The sequence below is a fragment of the Oreochromis niloticus genome, linkage group LG16, assembly GCF_001858045.2.
Source record: "Oreochromis niloticus isolate F11D_XX linkage group LG16, O_niloticus_UMD_NMBU, whole genome shotgun sequence".
NCBI classification, from domain to species: Eukaryota; Metazoa; Chordata; class Actinopteri; order Cichliformes; family Cichlidae; genus Oreochromis; species Oreochromis niloticus.
Window position 1 is genome coordinate 1,239,068 of NC_031987.2, and position 13,533 is coordinate 1,252,600.

The window sequence follows — 13,533 nt, forward strand, 5'->3', positions numbered from 1 at the left end:
TCTCTTCAGTACTCCCATGTGTCTCGGCTGATTTCTGCCTGCCTCACTACTCCACAAAAGTGAAGGGAGTTAACCCCGAAGGAGGACAAAACTTCGGCCCTGGTGGAAGCATCTCCCCTTGCGTCTCCCGACCACGGTCAGGGGACCGACGGCAAGGAATGGTTAACAAAGGTATAGTAATCATCCACAATTATTTTCAGCTGCGGATGATAAAGGATTCAGAAAGTTCATTCATGCAGGAAATCCTATGCATGCAATTCCAAGCAGGAAAACACTCTCCCGAAAAAATCATCCCAGGCCTATATGACAGAGAATGTGCATTTTCTTTTTGTTTTGCATATTTTAATTTAGATTTTATTGTTTTGTGGTTTGCAGTGTTTTGTGTTGTTTCACTTTAAATTTGTTGAAAAGAAAAAATAAATTAATTAATCGTTAAAATCTTCATTTCTGCAGATTTTGAAGGAAAAAGGAAAAAAAGGGCAGAGACTGAAAAACAGCACATTAGACAAAAATGCAGTTTTTACAAATCCAACCAGCTCAGCTGTGAATATTCGCTATGAAAGACTTTACTCTTCAGTCTGAAGCAGCATCTCCTGTCCTCCTCCAGACCTCCTCCTGAACTCCTCCACTCCTCCTCCTATCGTCTTTCTTACCTCCTCATATCCTCCTCCTGTCCTCCTCCTGACCCAGACCTCCTCCTGAACTCCTCCTGACCTCCTCCTGTCTTCCTCCTGTCCTCCCCCTGTCCTCCCCCATCCTCCTCCTGTCTCCCTTCAGTAACAACGTCTTCCTGACCGTTGCTGATGAGGCTTCAGTCGACGATCAGCTGGTCACCGTCAGGTCTTTGCTCCCCGTTTCTTAAAGACGTGACTGTCAGATGCCTGATCTCAGTGTGGTGTGCAGTGTGTAAGTTTCCAGCTATCAGCGCCTTGTTGGTGCCACTATTTCAGGTCAAACTGTGTTTTTTCATTTTTTGTAGATTTAGCAAAAGAAGCAAATGACGTGTTTTTGTGAGAGAGCAAACACAACAAGCCTGAAGATGTGTTTTAAAATGAAAATTGAAATGTTGTGTGTTCATCTAGTTCATCCCTGGAGTTAGAGGCCTTTTAATTCATTGGTCAGAGTTAAATGTCAAATATATTTTAAAAACATTCCTTTAAACACGATCAGGTGCAAAGATCCGACTGTGCGAAGGAGACCCTCAGAAATATTCCCATAGGTCACTGCTGTGAAGGGTGGCTCAAGACTTTTGCACATTACTTTATTATGTAAAAGTATGAATAAATGAAATTGTGACATAACGAGTTTAGATTGTAGCTGAAATTCTCGTTTCACCTCGGCTTCATCTCGGCTTTACGAGCAAACTGAGCTCGGTGTTACGGTCGAAGCGGTGAACAGACCTTTGTGGGCTGTGAGCGCGCTTCATCTGCTCGCGTGGCCTTTGCGTGTTTCCTAGCAGTGGAAACGTAGCTGAATCACATTAAAAGAAGTGCGGTGTGACAGAGAGCTGGGCACGGCGCCGTGTTTTGGAAAGAAACTGTTGGTGAGCACCCAAACCCTCCAAATTTCATGTTTGGTTTGTTGGTCACACAGCAGGGGAAAGCCCCCTCTGCATCTTGGTTAACTAAAGGCAGTTAATAATGGAACATGAAACTGCATCTATTTCATGAAAAGCGTCTTCTGATCCCCCCGTTCGCATGAGACACTACAAATATTAAAAAGGTTAACTGTAATGATATCTGCTCTGAATGAAGTAATCAGAATTTGTAGTTTGGAAAATGCCTCCAAGGTTTTAAGATGGTGTGCATATGATTCAGATTTTTCCCCGAATCAGTACGATAATAGATTCAAGAACTGGATTTCAAAAAGTATCACTAATTATTATTCATTTGTCCACAAGGGGGCATTTCAAAGCTTTGAATTCTTAACTTAAAAGTGAACCTAAACGAATTACAATTTATAGAAACATTTTTATCATTAACCATATCTGGAGCGCAAAGCAAAATTATTTCCAAACTATATAACAGCATCCTGCGGTGTAAAAACGACAGCACTGTGTATATTAAAGCAATGTGGGGAAAAGAAGGTAATCTGTTGATTACAGAGGAGTGTTGGGGCCACGCATGCATGACACAGTGGGCTACCACCGGGTCCAATGTTTGGTGTCAATTTTGCTGTAAAATCATTATGAGATTTTTCATCAGCCCTCCTCAACAAAGACTTCGGGGAACTGGTGACACTTGTTGGAGATGTGGGGGAGATGGAGCTAACCGTTTCCATATCTTTTGGGATTGCAAAGTTATTCGCCAGCACTGGTCTCTAATCCATGAACATCTACAAAATGTTTTTTCACTTGTTTTTCCTTTAACCTTTGAGACCACATTTTTGTGTAACACACCAGTGGATAAATTGAATTCTAATGATAGAAGACTTTTGTATATCCTACTGGCCGCGAGTAAAAAGCCTCTTACGAGGAGATGGCTTAAGCCTGAACCACCAATGATGGAAGATTGGATACATTCTGTACAAGAGATCTATACCATGGAAAAATTGTCATTTTCTCTTAAACTTCAGAGGGATACTTTCTACAGAATATGGTGTAAATGCGCAGAAAATGTTAAGCCTGTGAGGTGTGATTTTTTATGAACCATGCTTTCTTATTTTTTTTTTTTATGTTGGAGCCCTGAGTTAAATTCCCATTAAAATCATATGATGCTAACTTGCCTGCCCTGCTCCTCCCTTACCCATGTCATTTTTTTCTCTTTTTTATTTTCAATTACAATTACAAGTTTAAAAATGTGAAAACAAAGACAGTGTAAAAAGCCATACTACTAATTGCTTTCTCTCAATAAAAGAGACAATGTAAAAAAAAAAAAAGCCCGGGGTTAAATCATGCTCATAAACCACACGACCTTTAGATCCCAGCAAACAGGTGGTTACGAACGTTTTTACAGATAAATAATCACGTGAGAAGACGTGATTATTGTTCTTCTGATAAACTCAGAAGAACAATGAGCCGAGAACACTACCCTGGGGTACACCGGAGTCCCAGATAGACGGCGAAGACGTTAAACTTTCAGATAAACAACACTCACTCACAAAACCACAGAAACGCTGCTCTGGTTTCACCTCAGAGGGCTGGCCAACGTTTGAGTGCAGGCTCGAAGTAAAAGCAGAAAATAAAAGCCAAACTTAAAAGCAGCTTTTGAACACTGCACGGAGAGCGGGCCGGGGTCGGGTTCTTCCTGCGTTCCAGCTCTGAGCTCTCAGCCCTGATATGAAAACATTACTTTTATCATGAAGCGTCTGAAATGTGACCAGAGGGACGTGAGACACTGTGAAACAGAATCACTGTGAGATCTCTGTGGACAAACATGACAGTTTAGTCTCGTGAGCGCTTTAAACATGGACGGCTTGTGCCCATCCAGGAATATTAAAAGTTGTTTGCTGCCATCTGCACAATAACACGGCACGTTATAAATGGAGCGATTAGCGGCTCGGTGAGCGAGCAGCCGAGGGGGTCTCAGCGCTGCTGTGACTGAAATGGGAGCAAATGGGATTTCACTGCAGTACGAGCTGTAAAAACATGGCTGTGTTTCACCGAACTCTCCAAGCAGATCCTGCCTGCACGCTCTGTCTGTGAGCTCTTTAGCAACGCCCCGAGTCTGTGCAGCTGCCTCTCTTTGTTTGTACACCACCGTTAACCGCAGCTCTGGCAGAGTTTCCGCCTGCTGCTGTTTCTTCCTGTGTCTTTACTCAGAAAACGCTGAGCGCTCGCCGCTCGACCACAAACAGCAAACAGCACGTTAACTGTTTGGCCTGCGACTCCAGCTGTAGCAGAGAGCCCGACCCTGGGCGATTCCACCACATTAGAGTCCAGTTAAAGCCTCTGATGGTGTAATCTGCACTCAGATTTCTGCTTCACACGTATCAAAGGATGTGAGATGACAGAGATGTGAAACCACAGAAAGAAAGAACACTTCACACGTTCCCACTCGTGTTCTCTGCAGATCAACGGGAATATTTCTTTTTTTTCTTTCTTTCTTTCTTTTTTTTTTTGTCCGTCCCATTTGGTTCTTTAGCCGTCAGAATTGTTGTCTGAAGACCAACAAGGATACCAAATGGATTTATTTTGCCAAATGGATCATCATGGCATTGCCGTATTGGTCCATTTGATCAAACTTTGTTGTTATTATTTACTTTATTTTCAGTTGTTACAGATGGGACAGACATGACTGGGGGATAGGAAAGGGAGAAAGAAAGAGAGGAAGGAAAAGAAAAACAGAAGGGAAGAGGGACAGTGAGAAAGGGCACTTACAACGACAAAGAGAAAAAAAAATCTCCTGGATCACCTGTTGAGAGAAAAAGAAGAGAAAACAAGCAAAAAAACCAAAAAAACAAAGCAACATGCTAAACACAACACCATCACGTTAATCTAGCTAAGTGTGAACAGCAGTAAATACTAAATATTGAATGTTGTTGTGCAGCACGCAGGACAGACAGCGCACAATGTGCTTTGAAGTAGCAGCTAAGAAAGGTGTAGTTTATGTCTACGAACAGTGAACACCCGTGTGCACACCTGTGTGGATCAACGCGCTTGTATACAAAAGGTTTCCCCATGTAACGGTCTGCTAGAGGGTGTGGAGGGCCATAGCCCCGTCCCCCAGGGCATGAAGCAGGCATGGAGGAGATCCAGGCTCCAGACATCCAGAGGCCCCAGAGTGCGAGAGCCCAAGGAGTACCACCGGAGGGGCATCCGTGCCACCCTCCTGGGAAGGGCTGAGGAGATCCCCAGACGAGGGGTCACCCAGTAGCCACGGAGCAGAAGCCAGAGGGGGCTGCACCGGCGTGCCCGCCGGCTCTGCCGGCAGCCAGCTGTGCCAGAGTGAACCGAGTTGCAGGCCCCGAGGCCGGAGGCCCGAGGGCCCCCTTTGCCCGGAAGAGGCCTGACCGAGCGACAGGCACCAGGCCCCGCCAAGTAGCCACCGGGAGTGAGCTGGTGCATACCTGAGCGCCCAGTCCCGGACACCAAGAACCACCAATGCACCAACCCCTGAGGGCATCAGTTACCGGCAGGGAGTGTGGTGAGGGGAGATAGGCCTCCACACTTTGGAGGGCCTGGGAGTTCCCAGGGAGGTGGAGTCTAAGACCCGACCTGACATATAGACACAGACAAACAGGCACACACAGACACAAACATGCTTTCCCACCCTCATGCACACATATACAAACACTCAGCACTCACCCAACGTAGGGATAGACATACATGGGCATGTACACACAATCATACTCCCCAAACATACTCTATGCCCCGGGTCCAGGTACCCTCGCCCCCAGAGGGGGAAACGGCACCCAGACCCAAGAGATGTGACCCTTTCCCCCGGGGTGGAGGCAAGCAGACCGCCCCAGGCTCCGCAGCAGCAGGGAGGCCAATCGGACAGCCAACACCTCCTCCCAGCCCCCCCGCCCCGATGGCTAGTAGAGAACGGGGGTGTGTGAAGACCCCATACCTCCCTCCTCCCGCTCATGTGTAGTGTTGCTGCGTGTTGTTCTAAAGTGCATTTAAAACAAGGGAGGGCATGGTGCTGCTGCCAGAGAGCAGCAGGTGTTAGCACGGCCCCTCCCGAGAACCCTCAATGTCTACATGGATTTAAAATTGACAGGTGGGCACCGGCGCCAGAGGTAGGGTTGAAAACACAGACCGTCCACTGGACGCCGTTAACGTGGTCACCCTCAAGGCCCTATATGTATGTGTGTGTTATGAGAGTGTGAATAATGTGGATGTCTAAGTTGTGGAATAAAATTGAGGCACAGGTGGCCAGAAGGGGACAGAGGGGGGGGAATGCCTCCCCTGCACCCTGGTGACACACCCGCACCCCAAGGCCCTACCTGTGTGGGTGGGTGTGGTGGAGCGGGAAGAGGGAGGCAGCCGGGGATGGGGAGGAAAAGAAGGGAGGGGCAAGATGCCCCTCCCTTCTCACCCCCGTCCTCTAGTACCCACCAAGGCAAGGGAGCCCAGGCCCATCCAGACCGGGGCCTACGGCAGCAGCACCGCCAGGCCCCACAGGACCTGGGGAAGCCCACCCTACCCCACCGCAGAGGAAACTGTACCCACCCCAACATTCAATCATCTCCAGACTACACAAGACAACAGACACCCAGGTTAGGTTTATTCTCCACCTCTCCTGTGTCTCTCCCCCACCTGCAGAGTGGACTTCTGCAAGGATGGAACAACCTCCCTGCCAGTTGAAGAGCCCCCCAGTTAGGCCGATGCACCAGAGGCCCCCTGCGCCAGGGCTGAGCCCCCCGTGCACCCACCCGCCCACAACCTCGGCGACACACCGACGAGGACCGAACCCCCCAAGGCCCAGCCAGAGCCCCATCACGGAGACGAAGCACCCCCGAACCCCAAGCCCCCACGCCTGCCCCGGATCCACTCAGGGGCAGCCAGGCTACCAGGCCAGTAACCTACATCCGCCAGTACAGACCATCCCCCAGCCCCGCTGCACGCAGCCACGAGGAGAACACCCTCTAAGAGCGACCAGAGCCACTAACCAGGTTATGACCACAACCCCCCGGGTTGAGCCCTCCAGGGATAACGTCTCTAGGGGTTCTCCTGGCGCCCTAAGCCCGTCCCAACCTCCACATCAACCACAATAGCGAAGGCAGGACCAAACCATGACCCCCCACCCCCACTAGGTGATGAAGCCGATCAAAGGAGCCCAAAGGGATTGATCAAATGTGGTGGCAGAGGCTGCATCAAGACTAATGTGATCTATTAGATGGTTTTTATATTGATTAGAATTAAGATTCTTTTTATTTTTCCAGTTAAGGAGGACCGTTTTCTTGGCAATGCATAGGGCTGTAAAAACAATGTGGGCTGTGTTTATTTCTGCAGTGACCTCATCCAAGTTGCTCAGCGGGAATATTTCTGATGAGATCGTTCTCGTGTTTTAGACACGTGGATCTGTTCGAGTGGAAAACACTTTGCTGTGATGAAGCAATGAGAAGTGACAGGAGTGAGACTGAAACCACGTGACTATCACAGCACGATCGTGTCACGTTTTAATAAACCAGCGTCCTCGAGTTCGCTTCAAAGACTCAAACTCAGGACCTCTGACCCGTTTGCTGCTGGATGGTGAAGTGAAAGGTCAGGTCCAGTTAGCGGTGCGGGTACAGGATGGAAACTTTATTTTATAACTGAAAACAGCTGAACTTTCAAAATAAGAGCCACTCGTCACACGGATCGAGATGGCGTTCTTTGAAACTGTGAAACAACAACAAAGGTCGAACATCAGCCAGACATATGAGCGCTGACGACTGAAACCTGAAGGAATCAGATGCTAGAATAAATCGTCTTCCTTTGGTGACGTGTTCAGTGTGTGATGCTCTGACTGCAGAACTTACCAGAACCGACGGCAGCAGCCTCCGTCTCAGACAGATGAACCCGGTCACGATCAGCAGGAAGATGCAGAACACGATGATGATCACGAACGAGCACAAGATGCCCGAGATCAGCGGGTCTGCACGCAGGAACACAGCGAGTTTAGAGATGAACATTAGTCTCATCAGCCTGAAAACAGCAACGTTTAAACGTTCACATCATGTTACAGTCGTCAGCTCCAACAACGCCGCCGGAACTGAAGGCTGCACATCTCTCAGCCAATCACCTGCTGCATAAATGACCTCCACTCTCTCTGAGGCCACGAGGCTGGACCGTTAGCAAGTCAGGCTGACCTACCTAACCCTGGAAAACCATGTGACCTCTGACCTTCTGTCTGTGCAGGTCTGTGAGGAGCCACAGGTTAAAGGAATCAAACTTTTCCAGGTTATACACCTTGACACTGTTGGGTATGTTCAGTGGCGTCGTTAGGCCTATTTTAGGGGTGCTGAAGCCTCCCTAAAATATTCTTAAGCCCCCCTAAATAATTTGGTGGGTTTTTTTTTTTTAACTTATTCGATTTTTTTTTTTTTTACAGAACTTGCAGACAAATTCAATATAAAGATGCAGGAATATGAGTTTAAAGAAATAATAATATAAACCTGTCGCTATTCACATAAATATGATCATAACTCGGTTGGTCCCTTTCACTTTACACTGTTAAGATAGCGTCAGTGCTTCGTTATCCAATCCATTCCAGTTGTTCACAGGGGACATCCACTTTGCTGAAAATCCAGTCCTCGTTTTCACTGCTACTTTACACTCCGCTCGTATACACCTGCGGACACACTAGCGTACATGCTGCAAATAGCAAGAAATCATGGATATACGCAAGTTTTTCAAGAAAGTAAGTCTTCATCACTGGCTGGTAGTAACAATTAGTTAGCTCCAGCTAACAGCAGAGAGTTCCATGTAATTAATGAACCAGGTGCTCCCATTTTGATAAATAAAAACCTGGCTAGCGCACTAAGTTAAATTGTTAGCATAATGTTAATTTCTGTCATTTCGTTTTAGCTCTGAAAAATCGAGCTGAGCTCATTCAGGTATGGTTATCATCAGTGGAAATAATAATAATCACTCCTCCATCCCTATTAACCTGTAGGAGTCAGGGCAGAGGAGCACAGAGTGAGAGGGGAGAGACCTCTGCTGGAGAGGTGAGTCAAAGATTTCACAGGATGGAGTCATTTGTGATGCAGACAGTCTGATTAGAATTTTATTTAACTCAATATGGATATGAAATATGAAACATTTCAGTCATGGTACAACATATAAGACCTGTTTAACTTGAGCTTTTATTTAGGAGAGTCATGGTTAGAAAGTGGAGAGAGCAAAGACATATATACATATATGTATATATATATATGTCAAATTAGCCAGACCCACATATTTTTGAGGGTTCTATTTTAATATTACTTCAATTCAAGTAATTTAGTAATATTTTTCAGGGCTTTAAATTGCAGCCATTTTAGTCACATGCGTGCTCAAAATGTAATGTTTGTAACTTCAAAATATTTGGGAGCAACAAATTTCTGTGGCGTGTGAGCAGAAGTCATGATATTATCAATTTACATTACAATTCAGTATGTTTTAATGTATCTTGAAGGGTGAGGCAGAAGGAGAGGCTGAGGGAGAAAAAGGTCAACAGGCAAGTTCAAGTCAGAGAGAGCAAGGAGAGACAGAGGAGCTGCAGCAAATGGATCGAGAGGCAGAGGAAGATTAAGTTATTACAGAGAGAGGAGAGCAAACAGGCCAAGAGAGGGAAAATGATGAAGCAGCTGCAGCAACTCATTCTACTACAGGGTTTGATTTAGGTGACAAAGACAGAGGGCCCAGACAGGTGAAGCTGAAGAGCTATCCACATGATACTTTAGGTACACAGAAGCGAGCATTTAACCACAGCTGGTTTGAAAAGCACAACTGGTTAGAATATTCAGTCAACCAGAATGCAGCTTTCTGCTTCCCATGTAGACTGTTTGGCAAAAACATCAAACATGATAGTTTGGTCAGTAGCGGTTGCAAGAACTGGAAGAAAGCTTTAGTCATCTTTGGCAAGCATGAGATGGCTCAAACACATAAGGAGAGTGTTGTTACATGGAAAAGCTACCAGGGAACTAGCAAACAGGGAAACGTTGCACAGATGATAGCAACTGCAAATGTGAGTGAGATAGTCGAAAGAAGAGAGTATCTCAGACGAATTGTTGCAGTCACCTCTATGTTAGGGAGACAGGGACTCCGTTTTCGTGGCCATGATGAAGGTGAAGACAGCCCAAACAGAGGGAATTTTCTTGCGTGCATGGAGCTTTTGAAGGAGTTTGATCCTTTTCTTCAAAAACATAATCCCCCATCAAATGCACAGTATATCTCGCCAACATCCCAGAATGACATGATTGACTGTTGTGCCCAGGAAGTTACTAGTGTCATTGTATCTGAAATGACAAAGTCTAAAGTCTATGCCATCATGGCAGATGAGGCAAGGGATGAAAAGGCAGAGCAGTTAGCTGTTTGTCAGGTACGTGTCAGAGGGGGCAGTGAAGGAGCGTTTCCTTGCACTAGCAGAGATAAAATCATTTGATGCCCAGTCCATTGCAAATGAGATTCAGCAGCAGATCCAAAACTATGGTCTTGCAGAGCTTAAGTGTGTAGCACAAACATATGATGGTGCAGCCGTTATGAGTGGCTCCACTGGAGGTGTACAAGCACATTTTAGAAGGCTCCATCCTGAGGCTATCTATGTGCATTGTTATGCTCATCAACTCAACCTGGTTTTGTGCAATACTTGCAAGGCTTTCCCAGAGGCTGTGGAGCTTTTCAGCTTGTTGGAGTGTGTGTATTCTTTCTTCAGCACCTCCCTAGTCAATCATCATAAGTTCATGGAGACTCAGGCAAAGCTTGGATTGACAAAAACTGAGCTTGTGCAACTTTCAAACACTTGCTGGGCATGTCAGTTGCGATCAATCAGTGCAGTTCTTGAGACATTGCCTGCCATTTTGGAGTGCCTATCTGCAATTGGATCCCCCATAGCTGTTGGTCTCAGAGTAAAGCTCTACAAGTTCTCAGCAGTCTATGCACTACTGATGTTTCAGTCGATTCTGTCTGTAACCGAAGGACTCCACAAATTCCTGCAGAAAGAGACTTTAGACCTGGCAGAAGCTTTTATCTGCAAACAAGCTGTGTGTGACACACTTAAGGGCAAACACTCAGATGCATTTGCTACAGAGTTGTATGAGAAAACCAAGGCCCTGTGTAACACCCACAGTATCCCTGAACCAGGTGCCAAGACAAGGCACAAACAGAGGAAAATGGAGGATTTTGTCCTGGAGGCAACTGTGGGTTCACGCACTGAATTGAATAACTCAGACACATTGAAAAGAGAGTTACTTTTCCCTTGTGTGGATCGGATGGTTGGCGAGCTTGATCAAAGATTTTGCAGTGTAGATGCAGGGCTGCTAAAAGGCATCCAGGCATGCAGTCCTAAATCTGAGAACTTCTTGAGTGAACCACACTTGAATGAACTTGCAAAGCACTACAGATTTGACCTGAAAAAAGAGGAGGTTCTGGTGGCCAGAAACTTTCTTACCCGGAAAACAGAGGCCGGATGTCCACCCAAAAATATGTTGTCTGTGTACAACCTCTTTGATTCAGACATGTTTCCCTCTCTGAAGGCAACCATCCAAGTTGCCTTAACAGTGCCTGTCAACAGCTGCTCGTGCGAAAGGTCCTTTAGTGCACTGCGTCGGCTGCACTCCTGGCTGCGTCAAACAATGGGTCAGAAAAGACTTCACAGTCTTGCAGTCATGTCTATTGAAAAAGACACGCTTCAGCATCTGAGTCACAACAGAGTGATTGACCGATTTGCCACTCTTAAAAACAGACGTCATTCTTTGATGCTTCCACCCACCAAGTAACTGGTGATTGCGGCCATAAAAATGATCTACTTTTTTCAGTTTTTTTTCTTGTTATTGATGCAGCAAACACATTTCCTCTGTTTTCTTGTTGTACTGTATTATAAAACAGACTGAAATAAAACAATAGATCTATTGGTGGCCTAGGATGTTTAATCTGTCCAAAAAAGTAGGAAAACAATTTCTCAGTCTTTGTTTTCTGTTTGTGAAATTTTGTGCTCATTCACTACGTTCGTTCATATCGTATGCATCTCTTGGGGGCTAAGCCCCCCCTGTCCTTAAAACCTAGTGACGCCCCTGGGTATGTTTGTTTTCCTCACCACACAAGTGTGATGACCCAGGTAGTACTAGTACATGTAGTACTACTACAGGTAGTACTAGCACTGCTGTTTCCAGCCGTGACTTGCTTATCAGTCAGATTCCCTGAGGTTAGCGTGGGAAGTGCGTTTCACGGGGAATTCCCTCCATTTACAATCACAACAGAAGCAGAAGCTCAGCATGAATGTTGTGGACTAAAAGCTTTTTATTATCACCTGCATGTGTCAACTTGATTTTTCCAGTGAGTAAAACTAAATAAGTGAACACACAAACGCTGTATCTCACAGTTCAACCCGAGGGGGCTGAAACTTGGCACAGCTTGGAAAACGACGTAAAGGAAGCAGGTGGAGCTCCACAGAGTCCTGACGTACAGTTATTAACATGCCCTGAATGACATTTTTCACTGCAGGCTAACAGCAGTGTTTATGATGCTGCTCCTTTAGCTTCACCCATCTTCCACCTGACAGCAAGATAACTGAAATCACTGTGTGTGTGTGTGTATGTGTGTGTGTGTGTGTGTGTGTGTGTCTGTATGTGTGTGTGTGTATGTATGTGTGTGTGTGTGTGTGTGTCTGTATGTGTGTGTGTGTGTGTGTATGTATGTATGTGTGTACCTGTCTAGCTATCTTTGTGAGGACCGAAATCTGCATTCTACTATACTTGTGAAAACCAGCAGTCACTTGTGAGGACACACAACCCGGTCCGCACATTTTTGAGGCTCAAAATGTGGTTTTAGTGTCAGGGTTACAATTAGGTTATGGTTAGGTTTAGGGTCAGGGTTAGGCATTCATTTTTAATGGTTAGGGTTAGGGGCTAGGGAAACCATTATGTCAATGAGGGTCCTCACTAAGATAGCTGCTCGGGGGTTGTGTGTGTGTGTGTGTGTGTGTGTGTGTACCTGGAGAGAAGATGGCTGGTATTGTAGCACATTGAGGCAGGCTGAAGTTGGAGTAAATGTCCTCGTTTTCGTCGTAGAATCGCACGGTGACACAGTACCGCCTGCCGGGCTCCAAACGATCCCACTTATAGCTCTTCAGAGACAGCATCTTGATGACCTGCACACACAGCACAGATTATCAGCACAGGAGGCGTCCTGCTCACACAGACTCCAACTGACACAGAAGCAGGTCTCTCATGTGACGCCTGCTCTCAGCCTACAGACTTTTTACATTTAGGAAAATATTTAAACATTTATAATAAATCAGAGTGGACTCATGACTGACTTCAAACTGTTGAAAGCCTTAGGCCACACTTTCTGTCCCAGAGGTTCAGGAGTACGTCACTGCCCATAAAGATCCACTCACAGCTAACAGATGAAAGCAGGAAGTAAACTTGTTTCTAACGCGCTTCGAGCCGACCCTCAGGACGCTCAGGTATCACCACGGTTACTGTGTGAGGTATGCCTTTATGCTCATTGGCAGCTGGTGAGGACGCACGGCGAGCCACATTTCAGAGAAATGTAATAACAGTGAGACAGAATTCCACAGCTGGATCACCATGGAAACATTAATGGAAGCAGCGGACACGGAGAGTGAGCGGAAAAATAACCACAGCGACGCAAAGTGGGCGGGTCCAAAGTGGAGTTAGTGTTGTGTGATTTGAAAGGTAACACGCCGTCCCGTGTCAGGCCTGTAGGCCAGGCTCCTCCCTCCTTATACTTTGCTTGAGGTGACATTTGACCCTCAACGTCTCTGCCGTTTATTTGTGGAGGTGAAACTCAGACCTGCCCATACACGCCCTACCAGCGCAAATTCGACAGCTCATCAAGACGGGAACACAGATAAGCCACTGTTTAGGACACACAGTTTCATAAGGTTTTCATGAAGAAGTCTATAAGTCAGACCAATGTCTTTGGTCTGAAAAGTGACACAA

At 46.2% G+C, this 13,533-nt stretch overlaps 2 protein-coding genes across 6 annotated transcripts in view; both read right to left on the minus strand.

The window, feature by feature from the left end:
- The window catches only part of LOC109197612 (interferon alpha/beta receptor 2-like), a 33,983-nt gene extending 21,261 nt beyond the window's left edge, over nucleotides 1-12,722 (minus strand). For 2 of the 5 annotated variants that reach the window (XM_019353033.2, XM_019353030.2), the window contains exons 1-2: nucleotides 12,560-12,722; nucleotides 7,408-7,523 (exon numbers count right to left, since the gene is read on the minus strand). In XM_019353033.2, the coding sequence (XP_019208578.1) occupies nucleotides 7,408-7,523; nucleotides 12,560-12,707 (264 nt within the window). In that variant the 5' untranslated portion in view covers nucleotides 12,708-12,722. Of the gene's footprint in view, nucleotides 1-841; nucleotides 858-940; nucleotides 957-7,222; nucleotides 7,268-7,407; nucleotides 7,524-12,559 lie in introns of those variants that run through there. The other 3 variants (XR_003216981.1, XR_003216980.1, XM_019353032.2) reach the window with 3 other exon arrangements.
- LOC100692337 (uncharacterized) overlaps nucleotides 1-13,533 on the minus strand; it is a 72,461-nt gene that overhangs the window by 36,508 nt on the left and 22,420 nt on the right. The window lies entirely within an intron of this gene.